At 40.2% G+C, this 16,335-nt stretch overlaps 1 protein-coding gene across 1 annotated transcript in view; it reads right to left on the bottom strand.

Annotated features, from left to right (window-relative positions):
- Positions 1-250: 250 nt before the first annotated feature.
- Positions 251-16,335, bottom strand: part of FAT3 (FAT atypical cadherin 3) — a 415,532-nt gene continuing 399,447 nt past the window's right edge. Inside the window, exons 25-28 of the mRNA XM_074816293.1 lie at positions 13,741-13,854; positions 10,056-10,115; positions 7,486-7,521; positions 251-6,863 (exon numbers count right to left, since the gene is read on the bottom strand). Of these exons, the coding sequence (XP_074672394.1) occupies positions 6,244-6,863; positions 7,486-7,521; positions 10,056-10,115; positions 13,741-13,854 (830 nt within the window). The 3' untranslated portion in view covers positions 251-6,243. The remainder of the gene's footprint in view (positions 6,864-7,485; positions 7,522-10,055; positions 10,116-13,740; positions 13,855-16,335) is intronic.

Raw genomic sequence — 16,335 nt, forward strand, 5'->3', positions numbered from 1 at the left:
AACTGCCTTAGTGTACACACATCAGCTAAGCAACTCTTGTCAAGAGAGCTCTGCAGTGCGACTAGGGGCCCCTATGGAGGAGTTGCCATGTAATAATGAAACGAATATGAAGAATCCAAAAAAAGTAGCATTTTCTGCAATCCTGTACACAGAAAGGCAATGAAATGCTACATTCCTTGCAGAACTGATGTGTTTTATCTTATTCCCTCCTTTGAAAGTAGGAGAAAAATCAAGAAATAGTCAACACAGCTGGGCTTTTCTTTTTTTTACTTGGAAAAACTTGTTTTAACCATCAACTTTAGCAAATTTTGGCAGTTACAAACCTGTACACTTTTTTTTTGTTGTTTTGTTTTTATAGCAAAAGAACACAAGACAATACTGCCAACAGCAATTATGAAGGAACAATTAGTTTTCGGATGAAGGACTATACCCACTTAAAAGTGATAAACCTTCCCTTTTGCATAAGGTTGAATTTGTTGTCATTGGAGAAATGACATCTCTTAACACCTACTTGAAATGGCATAAAAATCATATCTCTAGTTTTTTGTGCAAAACACATTCATTTAAAAAAAGTCAATAAAAAACATCTTCTTAAAAACAGAAAAAAGTTAAACAAAAGAGTTGAACCCAAAGGAAAGTTACAGTACATTTTGAAATGAGTAAAAAGTTTTCAAATCTAAAAGTTTTTTTTTGTTTTTTGCTGTTACCTTAAAAGTTTAAACCAACTTTGATGACTCTTTAGAATTATATCAAACAAACAAACAAACAAACAAACAAAAAAAATTAAAGCGACCTGATTGGCATCAAATATCTACAAAAGCCTGGTAATTTGAAACCATTATATACATTATTTTATAAACTTCTTTTTAAACACCAAAACATACATCTTTTACAAACCAGCCTGCTTGCAACAGGTAAAATTTACAAGACAATCTTTTCCGATACAGTGCTTTAAAGAGAACTGCTTTCACTCCTAAACATCTTTGTCACCTCCTGAAAAGCAGCAGTATGGGCTTGTTAAATTGTTAAATAATAGTGATTCAGGTATTCTTATGACAGAAGAATGCTACGGTTCTGAGGGCTCCAATCTCTTTCTGTAATACAGTTCAAGTGCACTCTTAACACTGGTAAAGATTACTTATGGCCTTTGTGTAACACGACACATTTGCAATTATTGCTTTTCATTATTACATAAAGAAATGAATTTAATTTCATTTCCTCCCCATCCGCCCATCCCTTGCATGATGCAACTAATTTACTAACTGAATGGCCCTTCTGATAATGGAGATGTTGAATGTCAAGTTTATGAAACACAGGCTAAAAGCCATGGATAATTGGCAATAGTCTAAATTTCTAAGGCTCAAATCACAGTTTGGTGTATTGAGAGGAATAGAGATGCAAACAGGCAAAAAGCACAGTTTTACTATATGGTAAATGACGGTAAACCATCAGAGAATGAACCTGAAGATCACAGAATCATCTAGGTTGGATGTAGCTCTCTCATTGGAAACCTATGAAACATCTGTTATTACTCAGTGAAGAGCTCCAAAAAATACCAACAAACCACAGATATACTTTCACTACTGGTTTTAAATAGATGTTTTTCCCCATTATTAAGGATGCTACCTTTTCAAATGAAGCTTAGCAGAACTGGTCCAGATCTCTCCCATGACTGCAATTATTATTGGCTATAAGGATACACTATAGCATCCATTTAGCTTTTTCAAGCAGGAGCTCAATGATGGGTAAAGTTTAACCATTTGTCCTGTCCAACCCACATTTCTCTTTACAATGGGATTTATATTGAGCCAAGAGCAACAATTTTTATGTCATGTTCTCAAAGTTTACCACCTGCCTGGCTCACAGACAACAGGCTGCTGCCTCCCCATTAATCAGCATTTCAGTGGCATGCATTTTTTCACTGTGCTGCACCCACTCTGAGTTTCTGACTGGAGAGGATGCCAATACATCAAGGCTAGCACTACTTCAGACTACACTAGAGAATTTAGAGAAGGGTAGAAAAAAGTTCTGAGGAACAAAATTTAACTTTTCTGTGGGACACGCAGAGGGGAAGAGCCTGCTTGAGAGATGGAGCATACAACTTTCTGACTTCAGGAAAACAGTGGAAGTGGGAAGCCTTTGACTCCTTTCAGCCTTTTACTCCAACTGTACATTAAAGAAATCCATGGGATAATTCAGGATCAGACGTCACCAAGCTTTAGGAAAATAGCTTGATTGCCTGGAGATCACAGTACTGTAATGAATCACTGCATTGCAACATCCTCCTGGTTGCCTTCATAAGCTGTGTCCTATAGGAGGGCCCTATAGGAAGGCAACTTTATGGTGGTCTTCTAGTGAGGCTGTCCATTTGGCCCCATGGGAGGGAAGTAATTCTGCAGGTCCATGGTGTCACCTTTGGCCCTTTGCCCTGCTGTAAGATACTGGCTCAGGGCAGCAATCACATCCAGTATCTATGGTTCTGTGGGGTTTTTTTTTCCCTTTTTTTTTTTAGGATGTTTATAATGCAAAGGCAAAATAATTAACATATTTAAGAAAGGTACATAAACCTAATTCTTCCTTTTGCACAAGGCCACTTAATGTGGTATTGGCAGCATAAATTCTGTTGTCAGTCACTTTACGGCTCTTTCCATTGCCAGAGTTATCAAAAAGGCTGTCAATGTTCATGACATTCTCTACCTGATCAAAACACTGAGAACACGCACCCTTTTTCTCAGACTCATATACCCCTGGCAGTCAGTGATTTCTGATACGAGCATGTATTTGCATTTTAACAAGTTGGTTATTTCTTTAGTTGTTTCTTTACAAAAAGCAAAGACTGTCTTGATACTAAGAGTTAAAATCCACTGATACTCAAAAGTACTTTATTAAGTCTATGAAACCTGTCCTACAGATGATTCCAAAAGAAAATACCGTGTAGTGGAGCCATCTACAGGAATGTTAATTGAAATACAGACACACAGGATAAGCAGAGATGTGAGGGAACAGAACCAGGGACCTGGCAATGACAGCAGCAGCGATAAAAAAAATCACCATATGGCAGAAAAAGAAATATATATTGGATGGAATAATATGAACGCTAATTCTTATATTAGGTTATGAATGTTGTTATCTTTCAGGCTAGAAGACTGTGGCTTGTCCATTTGGAGCCATAATTGAAAAGAAAATAAAATGGTTCGGATTAACAAGAGAGATGTTAATATGAAAATCTTACTCCCTAAGAGGTATTTCACCTTGAGATCTGCATTCAGGTCTTATAATTGTCAAACAGAGCCAGAAGAAAACCAGAAAGGCCATAGAAGTACCAGGATTCACAGAGGGGCATCTGTTTAAAGACGGATTAGGCCTATTTGATTTGGAGGGGAGGAGATACTGAGGTATAGAAATCATGAGTGGGACAGAGAAGGCTGAATGGGTGATCCTTGGCACCTTCCCAACAGCACTTTAATAAGTAGGCGTTCAGTGAAATGAAATGGCAACAACATCATAACAGAAAAAGTACTATACATTGTATTTATGTATATTTTACTAGTAAAACTCACTACCAACAAGATATTACTGAGGCAACAAGCTTGGTAAGAAACATTGATTATTTTTTTTTTAATTTTTTTTTTTTTTTTGTATGGCAATTGCTAGGCTCCCATGGTGTTTTCCCTCATGACACTTTTGATATGTCCCAGTAAAATTTTGATATCGGTATCTCAGGCTTACTCAAGAATTTTCACTACACTTCATAACTAACTGGGGGCTCGAATAGAACTAATCTCATAATGGATAAAAATGTCTCACACCAAAACTGAGTAGGAGCAAACCTCATGTAAACTGCAGCCTGATGCTAAGAGAGTGTTACATTCTTGGAAAGTCATACCATTTTTAAAAGTGCAGCTAAATTTGCAGCTTTGTTTTTCAAACTCAAATGTTCCTACTCTTGAAGAGACATCAATCTAATTGCATCTGCTTTCTGGCAACATAGACTTCATGAACAATGCAAGTCATCCTCTCTCTGTGCCTCTAGGTTTGCCAAACCATTTCATGGCTTATTGGCAAATCCCTCAGTTCCTTGCAATCGCGATACAAATTTCCATATTTTTTTTCTTCTTGAAAACACAGGGGTAGTAGCAGGGAAAAGGGGCTGAAACATACCATGAGCACATTCAGAATATATCACTGTTACAGAAGCATGTTTACTTTGAGAAGACCAAGGGACATTCATAAATTCAATGGACAGGAACTATTTGCAGACAAGTACTTGATAATACTTGTATGTGCAGTACATTCTTTTTAGAAATTCACTCAATTTATTCATGTACCTGTATAATGAGCTGTTTTCTTGTGAAGAATTGCTGCATGATCCCAAAGAAAATTTCTACACCAATCTTTCACAGCTATATGAGCTATTGGAGGGAAGCAGCAACATATTGTACCTACTTTGAGAATTTTAGAAATCCTGTTTTATTAAAAGTGTTACAAGCTGCAATTATTTAGATTACATTCTATAAATAATTTCTTTATGTTGGGGGCAATTTCTGAATAAAAAAGTCCTGTATGTCAAGAAATGACCCACAATTTAATTCTGGGTGAAACTCAAATTAGTCAAGAACACACCCTGAAATACAACTGCTGAAACTATCCAGTTAAGATGTTTGACCAAGAGACAGGACATGGAAAGCAGCAGAGGAAACCTGTTAATGAATCTGTTCATCCACAACAACGATTTATGTATTCAATAGCTTTTCAGAACGACTGAATTATGCCATGGAAGGAATGGAAAACCCCAGCAGTAATGCAAACTGCAGACTCACATTCACTGTATAAGGTATACATATGCTGTAAAATGCAGTGGTAAAAACATTTTCATAGCACTGAGCAACAGGTATGCACATTCTGATTTAATCATTGAGTGAAAATCCCATATTTCCATAATGCACTTAGCTGCTCTGGCCAAATCATTGTGAAAGGCCATTTACTCCAATCAGGCTGAGGGAAGCATAAAAGCATACAGATGCCATGGTTTTCCTCATCCCACAACAATATTCTGAAGTCTGCAAACAACCTCTGGAAGTCCTCATCCTATGAAATCACACATCCAGCTGAAAAATCTAGGGCCAGATCATTGGCCACAGCCCATCCGTGCAGTTCCACCGACTGAGTCAGTTTACAGCAGCTGAGGACTCATCACGTAAACTCTAAGGATGGACATTTGCCAAATGACATTAAGCTAACGATCTGAGGTTACAGCAGCGTTATATGCAACTTAATTGCAACTCATTTTACTGCAATAATTGTAGCATGATGACTGCTGTTAAAGAGGTGATCGCCCAAGCAAGGAATTTCAAAAAATTCAGCAGTGCTTTGTAGATAGTTAGGATTCCCGATGTTTTCAAATACATGTTCACATTCCACACAGAAGTCAAGGGAGGCTGTGCAGCTGGGGAAAAACTGGGACACTACTGAGCCAAACTCTGACATTTCTAGTCCTCATGAGTGAAGTTATGCACACTCACCTGACATCAGGTTTTAAAAAATGGCAACCAAAGTAGGCCAGTTTGGAGTAAATATATGCTGTATATATGTTGCTCTATATGCACACCAAGTAGAATAAAATGCTAGGTAACAAACAAAAGTACAGATAAATATTTATGAACAAATGACTGGTCACTTGTCTTTGACAGGTCAATTTGTAAATGCTGTTTTTTCAGCCATCTGACGTGTTGTACATAGCAGCCTCAGCGATCAATTGCTTTCGCTCGTTTGCTGACATAAAATTTCATGCAACAGTGCATCTTGGAATGATCCATACCAGTTCCTTAATACTGTGGGGAGATCATAACACTGTAACACTTTTAATAATACAATATCAAAAAAAAAAAATCAAACTTTGGGGGAGAGAAAGAAATTATTTAGCAATTATTGTTTCCCCCTGCCTCAAAAGCTGAGTTTTACTCTTGGTAATAAATAGAAGGTACATACTCTCCAGATTGTCTGTAACAATTTTGTGATGTATAATACTTAACACAATTGATCTCTTCCTGTCTGCACATACAGTATCATTTCTGAACAAGTTAATAGGGGGTTATATTGTATTTTTGCCTTGCCCAATATATATAGATACACCTTCAGCAAAATTTCTTCTCAATATTTATACTATTAATTGGACCAAATGACAAAAAAAAAAAAAAAAAAAGAGGAGGAAGAAGAAGAAGAAGAAGAGGAAGAGAGCTTCCTTTACACTTGTGTCTGATGCTGGGTCTCCACAAATGGAATGTGAACATTTTCTAGGTTGAGTTCCTCCACGCTTTCATAGTCACTCATGGCTACTTCGGAGTCATCAAAGCCGCAGCTGGCTGAGACGTCAGAGGAGGAGGCATCTAGAGAGTTGTGCAAGGATAAGGTCATCTTACCTGCACTAACGTTTTCTGTGTTCTGGCTTGGGCCAACAGCAAAAGTACTAAACTCATTCCCAGTCTGAGACCCTGTGGTGTCCGTCTCATTGGGGAACTGGTGAGGAGGGAGGTATTGACTAGGGTGGAAGTGCGGCCGTCGCCTGCAATCAGGGCTGAGCGTACTTGCCATTGAGACTGGCTGCGAGGGCGGGAGGGTTTCATATTGGTCCGGATAATCCTCTGGAAGAGGAGGTGGTAACTGGTCCTGGCTTAAAAACTCCTCTTCGTGAGGGGGAGGATAGTCGCTGTCAATGTCGTAGCCACCAAGGTAGTAATCTGTTTCCAGCTCTCTGGTACTGCCGTGATGAGCTGAGCCTCCATCTGCCGTCTCAAAATTGGGCACTTCCTCAATGTCGGACAAGCGAGCACTTGGCATCCAGTCAGAGGTATCCCAATGATACGCTGCAGCAGGGAAGAGAACCACAGCACTTTGTTAGGATGGGGCTGCGAAAGAGAGCAAAGTGTCCTGCATGCACTTGCCTCTTAGTCCTCACAGCACGTTCAAATCACAGCATGCGCCACAGGCCATCAACACAGGTCAGCCATGCTCTGACCAGAGGGGTAGGGGAGAAGAATGAATTGTATTATGATGCTAATGCAACAAGCAAAGAAACAAAACATGGTCACTCTCACGCATTTTGCTTTTTAGGATGCTACTGGGTTGTATTAGAAACTATGAGTCCAAGAAATCAAAATGACAAAAATCTCTGAATTAATGCTTTTCACAGCTAATTGAAAAAATCTATAAATGCAGTCAGCATGCTTATGGTATTACATCTAGTCTCCCCTTCCACCTCCAAAGACTTCGTTTCAAGAAAGAAAGTGTGCAAGCAAATAATCTGATTGACTGAACGCTGGATCCTGAAATAAAAAAGGTGTCTGGCCATTCTCATGCAGCATTGGAACCCAACAGAATTCAAACAAAAGAGGACACATGAAACAGCTGAAGAAAAAAACAGATCAAGTCAGTGCCCTGCCCACCCCAGCCCAGTCCAACAGGCAGAAAGTGTCTCAGAAAAATCACCTCTGTTGTAGTTCTGTCCTTGATCCATAACAGACACTGTCAGATACAAAGTGAAAAGTAAAAACTGGTAACTTGGAGCTTGTTACCAGCATGGTATTACATGTGAAAATACAAAACTCTGCATGCATATTTCTAAAATACAGCTGCCTTTGTGTCATTTTAATAGGATTTTTAATTGTTCTTTATTTTAGCGTACAAGATAAGCTTGCCCAGTCAAATGCAGACATACATAAAGAAATGATTATGTCGTGTACTATATTCCTTTTCTATCATATTTTAATTATTTACCCTCACTGAACAGATATGGAATTACATTAGAGCTGGAATTCTTAATACAAAAAGGGCTATCCACCATCTCTATGGTTTATAATTGCAAAGTACATTTCTCTCTCACTTGTTCACTTTGAAACAGAAAAATAAGAATCTACCATTCTCAGGGCCGGTTCAAACAAATCTGGGCCCACCTGGGCTCAGATACCATGGTGATGGGCACGGTATAAGAACCTGAATAGAATAGAATACAAAGCCATTTAATGGGGCTGTCAGCTACAATGCCCCGCAACCCCATACCCACCTCCCACCTGCACTGCCATGCTAGCCGGTGGGGAGGGAGGCATTCCAGTATGGAGAGGGTGCAGGGATGGGGAGAGAGCAAGGAAAGAGGTTTTATGTAAGACAAGAGCAGGGAATAAGCTGCAGCGTTTTCTAGATGAGATGCTCTTGTTCAGCCACATGTTATTGGGCTTCATGCAAGAAGTCACTGGGCAAGGTCTCTGGACTGCGTTGCTGGAGGAGGTCTGGCCAGATAAATAGATCTTTATGGCATTACAGTACTTAACCTCTGGAGCTCACAGATGAAGACAGAGAAGACTATTCTCCAGGCCTCCGTCTACTAACACCACTCTTGTCCTTGCTTACCACCATACGGTGCATGTGGTGGTGGTGATTTCTTCGTTAGCTCATTAGCCAGACAGCTTTCTACCTGCTCTGTGTTAGCCTAGGGTGAGGAGGGTTGGGGCTACTGCAGGTTTAGCAGCAGTGTCTGAACCGGCCCTAACCACTCTTGTCCTTCACTTCTCTCTTTTTTGTAAAGCGTATTTTGCTGTCTTTCGGTCAGTGTAATGACATTGCACCCGAGACGTGTCAGGTCCCTCCGAGTTGTGTGGTTTCAGGATCCAGGAGAACCTCACTAATCTGCTGACTTGCATAACCCCTGACAACTCCCTGGGGAAGGAGCCCCATCCTCCTGCAGCTCTGTGGCAGAGCATGCAAGATTCTTAAGTCTCATATAAGGAACTGGGAAGTGGGCAAAGCATTTTCAGTGACAGCCTCTTGAATCTGCTGCCAGGCTGGCTTCTTCTGACCTGTAAAGCATGATGGGGAGCCAGTGTGTTTGCTTAAGCTTTTCTTTAGGAAAGCAAGGCCATTTACAGTGTCTGTGGTTTCTTTTCAAGGTTATTTTCTTATTTCTTGAGTGGGACTTCCTTTTTTAATTAACCTTGGCTACTTCATTTATTTGATAATGAGAAGAATGGCACTCTTAAACTTCAGGAAATCGGTAAATATACTATAGACAAATACTCGTGCCATCACTAGATAGGAGTAAAAGTGCTTTTCAAAATTACTGTGACATTGGGTCAAGAAAAAAACCGGTGATTTTACAAAAATAATTTACTTGATCATCCTTAAACATTATGCAGACTGGATTAGCTGAAGTCTGCAAAACCTGTCTTAAATTTGCTAAAGACAGATGAAATTTTGGACTTGTGGATAACTTGAGTTGATGTTGACATTTTCCCAAGGATAAATGTTGCGTAAGTAAATAGAAGTAATGTTTATCTACGATACATCACATTTCCTCAGTGCTTTATGGAAGAGGAAAATAGTGATATTCCTGTTTTACAGGCAGGGAAACCAGTTCACTTGTAACATGATGTGCCTGAGGCTACCCAAGAGGTCAGTGGCAGAGCTGAGTGTTAGGTTCTTAGACCCAACTGCCATGCTTTATTCAATGGGTGCATCAACCCCAGGGGACAGGCAGTGAGGCTGCCTTGCTACATGGTATCCACGGAGTTGTGTCTACACATCTTCTATTTGACAGTGTTACCTGGGAGACACCAGCCACCTGCCTATCACCACTTTGTTCCTCTCCATGTGGTCCTGTCAGAGTGCATAACCCAGCTCTACTGCTGCCTGGGATACTTTACAGCCTTCATGTGTCTTCTTATGCTTCCCAGTCTCTGCAGCCAGGAAAATCTCAATAATTTGGCTCCATTATCAACCTAATCATTTTTTCTGAAGGCAATGGGAATAAGCAAGCAAAACCATTGACTTGAACAGAAACAGGATGAAGGCCTTGACACCTTTTCTACCACTTGCAATTTCCCACAGATATTGTGTGGTACATCCCTCTGGTATTTTCATGTTTGCTGGTGAACATGCTGATCTACAAAACCCAATCCCTGCCACAGGTTTGCTGGTCAGTGTAGATTAGTGAGGTTCTGCTGGAATGTTTCATAATGAAAACAGGAAGCATTGTTGCATAACAAAAAAGAAAAAAATTTAAATACCTTCATTTTCTATAGTGTCAACTACATTGTTGACAAGCTGTATGACAGTCACTATGGAAGCTTGCAGGGGAGGGAAAGCAGAAAATAAAGGGAGGGGAAGGACAGCTTCAGGTTAGTATTTAAAACACACATCATATGTTACCACAATAAATTCTCTCAGACAGAACTGACATTGGTAAAAAAAAAAAAAAGGCTGCTGACCAATGCATGATTTATGCAGTGGGTTGCAGGACATTTCATTTCAGATAATCCCATACATTTTCAGAGTGGTGATAAATTCCAAACCACCATTTCCAGAAAGGCATATGAGATGATGTGTATCACCTCATAAATTCAAGCAGACTGGCCAGCTGATTCAATTAAACAAAGCAGTATCTTGTCTACCTGACACTAATTTAGAATTAATTCTTGCTTAAAGGTCTCCAGAGACGGTGCCATGTGCTCCTATGGATTATTATCTTTTAGACCATCACACCATCTGAAACGGTGCTAAGCTCCATCTATTTCCTAAGAGGAATGTTTTACTTATTTACTATTTGTGCTATGCCATGTAATACCTCTGGGATGTTAAGCAGTACTGCTATAATTAGGAGGACACATCCAAGTAGGTTTGGTTCAAATTTTGATCTGTGTTTGACAGAATATTTTCACAAATGCTTTGTGTGTTCTCTGCAGGTTTTTCATCACAACATACTTTTCCCTTGAAATAATTAATGTAGAATGTGCAATTGTTTATCTTGGAGTCCAACAGACCTACAATGTGTGCTCCTCTAGATGGTCTGCATTTTGGACCAATTAACACCCCTACCTTTGAGGACCTGAAATAAAACCCACCAAAACCAGAGTGAAAGCTCTGGTTCAGTGGGTACTGGATCCATCCCTTTTCCTTTGTCTTTAATTATGAGAAAACCGATTGCTTTGGAGCAGGCTAAGAGGGAGACTAGACATACTGGGCAAGACATACTTTTTTGTTTCACACAGCCAATAGACTTAGAGGTCACAAGAAACATGTTAACAGCAATGTATGTTGAGTATTTTGACATCTTTGTTAAATTTTGGGCATGGGATCAAGGATCTCATCCAATTTCGTCAGTCCTTCTGAAGGGTTGGCAAAAAGAGCCTTGATAAACCAAAGAAACCATGTTCTATGTCAATAGTGAGCTTGTTTATGCCATCAACAGCACTGGTAATTTTAAAAGGGTACAATTGTGTTGGTTAATGCATAATAAACATTATGGAAAAATAAGTGACTCTATGTAATTAGCTGCTACATGGCTGGGAAAAGAGATGGAGTGTGGCTGTAAACTCGAAGAGAACAACCAACAGTGAAAAGCAGAAGGTCAAAAATCAAGGTCAGCACAGCCTTCATTGCAACTAAGGGTTGACTCTGGTGGGAGCAGAGCAGAGCATGTTCATGGAGGGAGGGAAACTTCTACCCCAGGCAGTTCAGTACAAGGCAGTGCTCAGGGGTAAAAATTGCTGTCAGCAGCAGCAGTTCCTTGGACTTCCCAGTACAACCATCCATTAGCCTGCAGTGAAACAATAACCTAAAAATACACTTTTGTCATGTCTCCTCTGCATTCAAAATAGCTTGCCATGGAAACCTATAACTTGCCTTTGAAGTGACTTCTCCAAGTATTACTGCTGAAAGTGGGCAACTTCTTTTAAAAAAATTGTGGCTAGTAATTTTTGGTTTTTGATCACAAAAAATACTGCTAACTACTCTCAGCGAGACTGGGGGAGCTGAGCAATTTAAATGCAATAGAAATAAGGTGAAAAAAAATAAAAGTAGGTTCAAAATAACACCCCAAAAGGGTTTGCATGGTGAGACAACCCCTATTCAACCCAGCAAGAGAAGGCTCCAAACATCATGGAGAGGGTGAGTGGAGGCCACCTGCACCTGATACAAACGGATCAGCATAGGGCTGTTCACACCTTCAGCAGGATGCATCCCAGTGCTTCTCTGGTGGATCACAGGTTTCCCCCACTGGAAGTGATTAACCAGTTTCACAAGACAGTGTTGGCACAGTGATTTGAACACATGGCTAGCCATGTGAGCACCCGGCAGCATTGCTCTTGGCTTTGGAGGAAGGAGTCTGGAGAAGGAGCAGCCTGTCCTGTGCCCCCAAAGAGTGTGGATGTTGAATTGCATTTGTTTCACTGACAACCTTTTAACCTTTGCAGGGATGTGAGGCACAAAGAATTAAAATGACAGGAAGAGGAAGGATTTATGGCTTCAAGAGGGATATCTGTCATGTACATGTATGTGAGAGCGTATATGCTTACTTATGTTTGTACTTGTATTTTAGGCTCCTTCACTGCAAACTTTCCCTGCTGCTGCAAGAAAACCAGAGCATGAAGTCTTGCACTGACCTCTGCAAACGACTCATATGATTTAAGTTTCTTCCATCATTCTCCCTGAAGATATGGATTTGTTTAGACCCTGAACTAGAATTGTTATCTCTAAAGGCCATATTTTAAATGCAGCTTTCACAAAAAATGAGCGGGCCAGAAGGTCCAATCCAGCTTCAATGGGTACTGTGTCACTGATTTAAATGGGGGCAGGATCAGAGGCTTGAAAATTTGGGAGATACAAAAAGTAACCATGTACAATAAATGACCACCAGAATAATTATTCTAAAGGTAATTATAATATAAATAGGTATTATTTAAATAATAATAATTCTAATAATTATTCTAAAAAACACTAAAGGGGTTTTTTTTGGGCACCGGGGCAGAAAAGCACTGAGAAGCTTGACAAAAATACTCATGATGCTTCAGCCACAGCTGAACCAAAAGGAACTGCAAGTGCACTTTGCTTTAAGTGCTTTTTTCAACATTTAAGAGTACCTAGGGAAGAGCTGCATGACATGACTGAGGAACTGAGTCTCCAGACAGTTCATTAACTGGCGGCTGAAGAAACTAAGTACAATTTCTTTGTGCTAATCTTTTTCTGTATATCTGAATGAGGCTTTCCTGACATCCATCATCCCTCTCTGGCAGAAACATCTTGCCTTTTCTCAGACCCAATGCTCAACATACATGGGCTGTAGGAACAAAGGTTTGCTCTGACTTTGTAGGCCTCTTTCAGGCTGTGTATGGTTCTGCCCATGTCACCCACTGAGATAATGATGTAGGACATGAGAGCGGGCGATGAACATGCACCGAGCAAGGATTTAATGGTGCTGTATTGTTCGCTGAGCTGTGATTGCCAGGGAAAGGCCAAGCCACCAGGGACTGGCTCATCCACTCATTGTTGCTGCTGAGCACCAGCAGAGTTTTGTTGGGACCATGAATGAGACCTGGCAAACGGTACAGAAATTCCCTTTAATTTGACTGATGAAACATGAAAGTCATCCTCTTCTAAGAGGGAAAATGATAGAAATTCTACAGTTTCACTTGCAACATATTAGTCAACTGAAATCTTGGCAACGTGACTCTGCTTTATCACACCTCTAATACACTGTAAAGCTTGGTACTGATACAACATCTCCAAGCATCAAGATTTTAATTATGCTCCTATAATTTAAAAAATGGACATAAAGTGAGGGTTTGAACCCAGGACTTTCTGACTTCTAGCATCATTGAAGTGTTTTCGAGATGTCACCAAAATGTTTTTAGTAATATTAGAAAGAGAGTTAAATAGCTTTGTCCCCAGCATAATAAAGATAAAACCATTTCTTACCATTATCATCACCGGAATCAGACTGGAAGGAGCTGAGGGACTGTACTTCAGAGTTGCTGCCTTTATTACTTCCTGCAAAACAGGTCACTTCTTCAGCGTCATCAACCCCTTTACCTTCATTGACAGCAAAAACAAAGCAAAATGGTACTCTCTAGGTATGCCAATTTGTCTATTTGTACCATGGAGCCATTTAAATCCTGCCCACAAGTAGCCTTCTATTATTCTTGTCAGAATCAAATTATTTCCTTCAGAGGAAATGATCTGTTGGTCAAGAAGGCAGCTGATAAAGATACCTAGACTTTTAAAGTGTTTGAAGTTCAAAGAGTCTTTCAAGTGGCTGACACCACTGTAATCAAGGAAGAAACATCTGTATGCAGTATTGCCTTTTTAGATGACAGGTAGTCTCAGCAACAAAGAAAATGATGACTGAAAAAATGTGGTATAAACATCTTATACAAGAGATTACAGTTAAATTTATCTTTCCTGTTCATTTCCTAATTTGAAAGCCTCATTAAAGGCTCATTCAATGCTCAATAAACTTATTGTGCATCTATTTATTCATATCAGTGGCCCTTGGATCAGATTTGAATGGCTCCACCACTGACATATAATAGATTATGCTTCAATTTACATTGCTTTTCATCAGGGACATTCAGTCTTGGCAACTCTTCTACAGTTCAGAAATGTAACTGCAGCCTATATAAATTCTAGTGTAATTAAACACACATGAATAGACACATTCAACTACACGTTACATGAGTGATAATAAGGAGCACAAAAAGTTATCCTCCATAGTAAGCACTGAGATAGATACCTGAGCTAATTACAAATGAACAAGCTCAGGTGCTGCAAACCCGTAAGTACAGCTCTCCACCTGCTAGTTGTAGATATTTCTACTCAGCATGGGGCACCTCCATACAGAAAGAGCTGATTTGTTCCTGCTGAGAAGCAGGGAATGTAGTAGATGGAGCGAGTGCTGCAGTAACGAAGCTGCACTGCTTTCCACTCCTTGACAGCTGAGGTCTGTCTCCATGGTGTGGCCTCACGCTGTGCAGAAATTCATATAGATACCAGCAGTGTCTGTGGCAGAAACACCCAGGAGAATATAAAACAGAGCACGTATGGGGGCTGGCATGCTGATACTTTCAATCAGCAAAACTATATTTAATGGTTAAAAAGGTCAACCAAAACACAACTGTGAAATACAGCCCAAAGAAATGAAAATTCATTCCTGCTTTTCACTAGAAGACCTTAGCCAATGTGCTGCCTTAGATGAAAATGTGCAGGTCAGGGCACAGTGCCAGATTTCTCTCTCCTTTCCTCAATTCCTATTGCCTAAAACTACTGGACTATGAAAGTTTCTGGATCATGGAGTTGTATTTGATAGTTTTGGTTAAGGCTGTGTTGCAGTGGGGTTGAAGATGTATCAGGAAAAACTACTAAAAAGAGAAAACATCATAAAAACCCCCTGTATGCTAAAATGAACATCTCGCAGACCATACGATACGTTCTTACTTGCAAGGGTAGACAATGTAGGGCTGTAACTCTGTCCCAGCAAACTGGTATTTCCTGCTGTGACAGAATATGTGACGTTTGCTGCATCTCCAGCAACTTGTTCAGGAATGGAGGAGGCACTGTGTTATCAGGTGAGAAACCATCAGACCACAGCAAGTGTGAGGATCAGAAATTTTGGATCACTCTGAATCTGAATGCAGATGGGAATGGAATAGACTGAAACTGATCCTGTAAGTAGTGAATGATTTTCTGCTTAATTTCATAGACACTGGGAGTAGAGAATATTAGTTCATTTGTCCCTGTTGAAAAACAGGAGTGCTTCTTGCAGAAAATTTAGCTGCCCCAGGAGACCAACTGCCCAAACCTAGCAGAGTTTATATTTAAGAATTCTGCCCCAAGTTATTTTTTTTCCAATAGAAAGATGAATGCATTATATCACTTGAAGAACTAACGCTCAGAGCACTTACTCATAGGTGCTTTGTAAACAAGTGAAATAAATGTGTTTAGTCATACTTAATGCATAGAAGTAAAGGTCTTGCACACCTAGTTTAATTATAACCTTTTGTGGCAGATGCATCCGCCCAATGAAAGCAGAGCTTCTTGGCTGCTGAAGTGGAGCAGCTCCTGACTGCCTTTGCTCTCAGGGCTTCCTGGCAGTTGGGGCCTTTGGCCAATGGGAGCTGCTGTTGACTAGGTCAGATTGGGCCCGGGTATCAATGGAGTCCCCTGGGGGAGCCATTGGGAGCTTGTCCCCTGGAGCAGCAGCTGCGGTCGAGGAGTCTCCCCTGGGGTCAGGATGCCGCCCAAGGAAACTCCTTGAGGTGACTTGGGTCAGGACACTGCCCTGAGAAGGTCCTCAAGGTTGACAGCCCTCACTTGTCAGGTGAGTGAGAGAGAGTTTTGGGTTGTCCTTAAACCTTAGGAAGATGTTCTGTTCTCATGGACATTCGAACCTGTAATTGAGTAGTTGCAAAGGGCTAGTTAATTGTGTTGACAAAAAATTTTTAAGTTTTGGTGGTTGTTTATTTGAGAGCCTCCATAACATCTTTCAAATTTAAACCAAATCACTTCTTGAAGAAA

The sequence above is a fragment of the Strix aluco genome, chromosome 2, assembly GCF_031877795.1.
Source record: "Strix aluco isolate bStrAlu1 chromosome 2, bStrAlu1.hap1, whole genome shotgun sequence".
Classification (NCBI taxonomy): domain Eukaryota; kingdom Metazoa; phylum Chordata; class Aves; order Strigiformes; family Strigidae; genus Strix; species Strix aluco.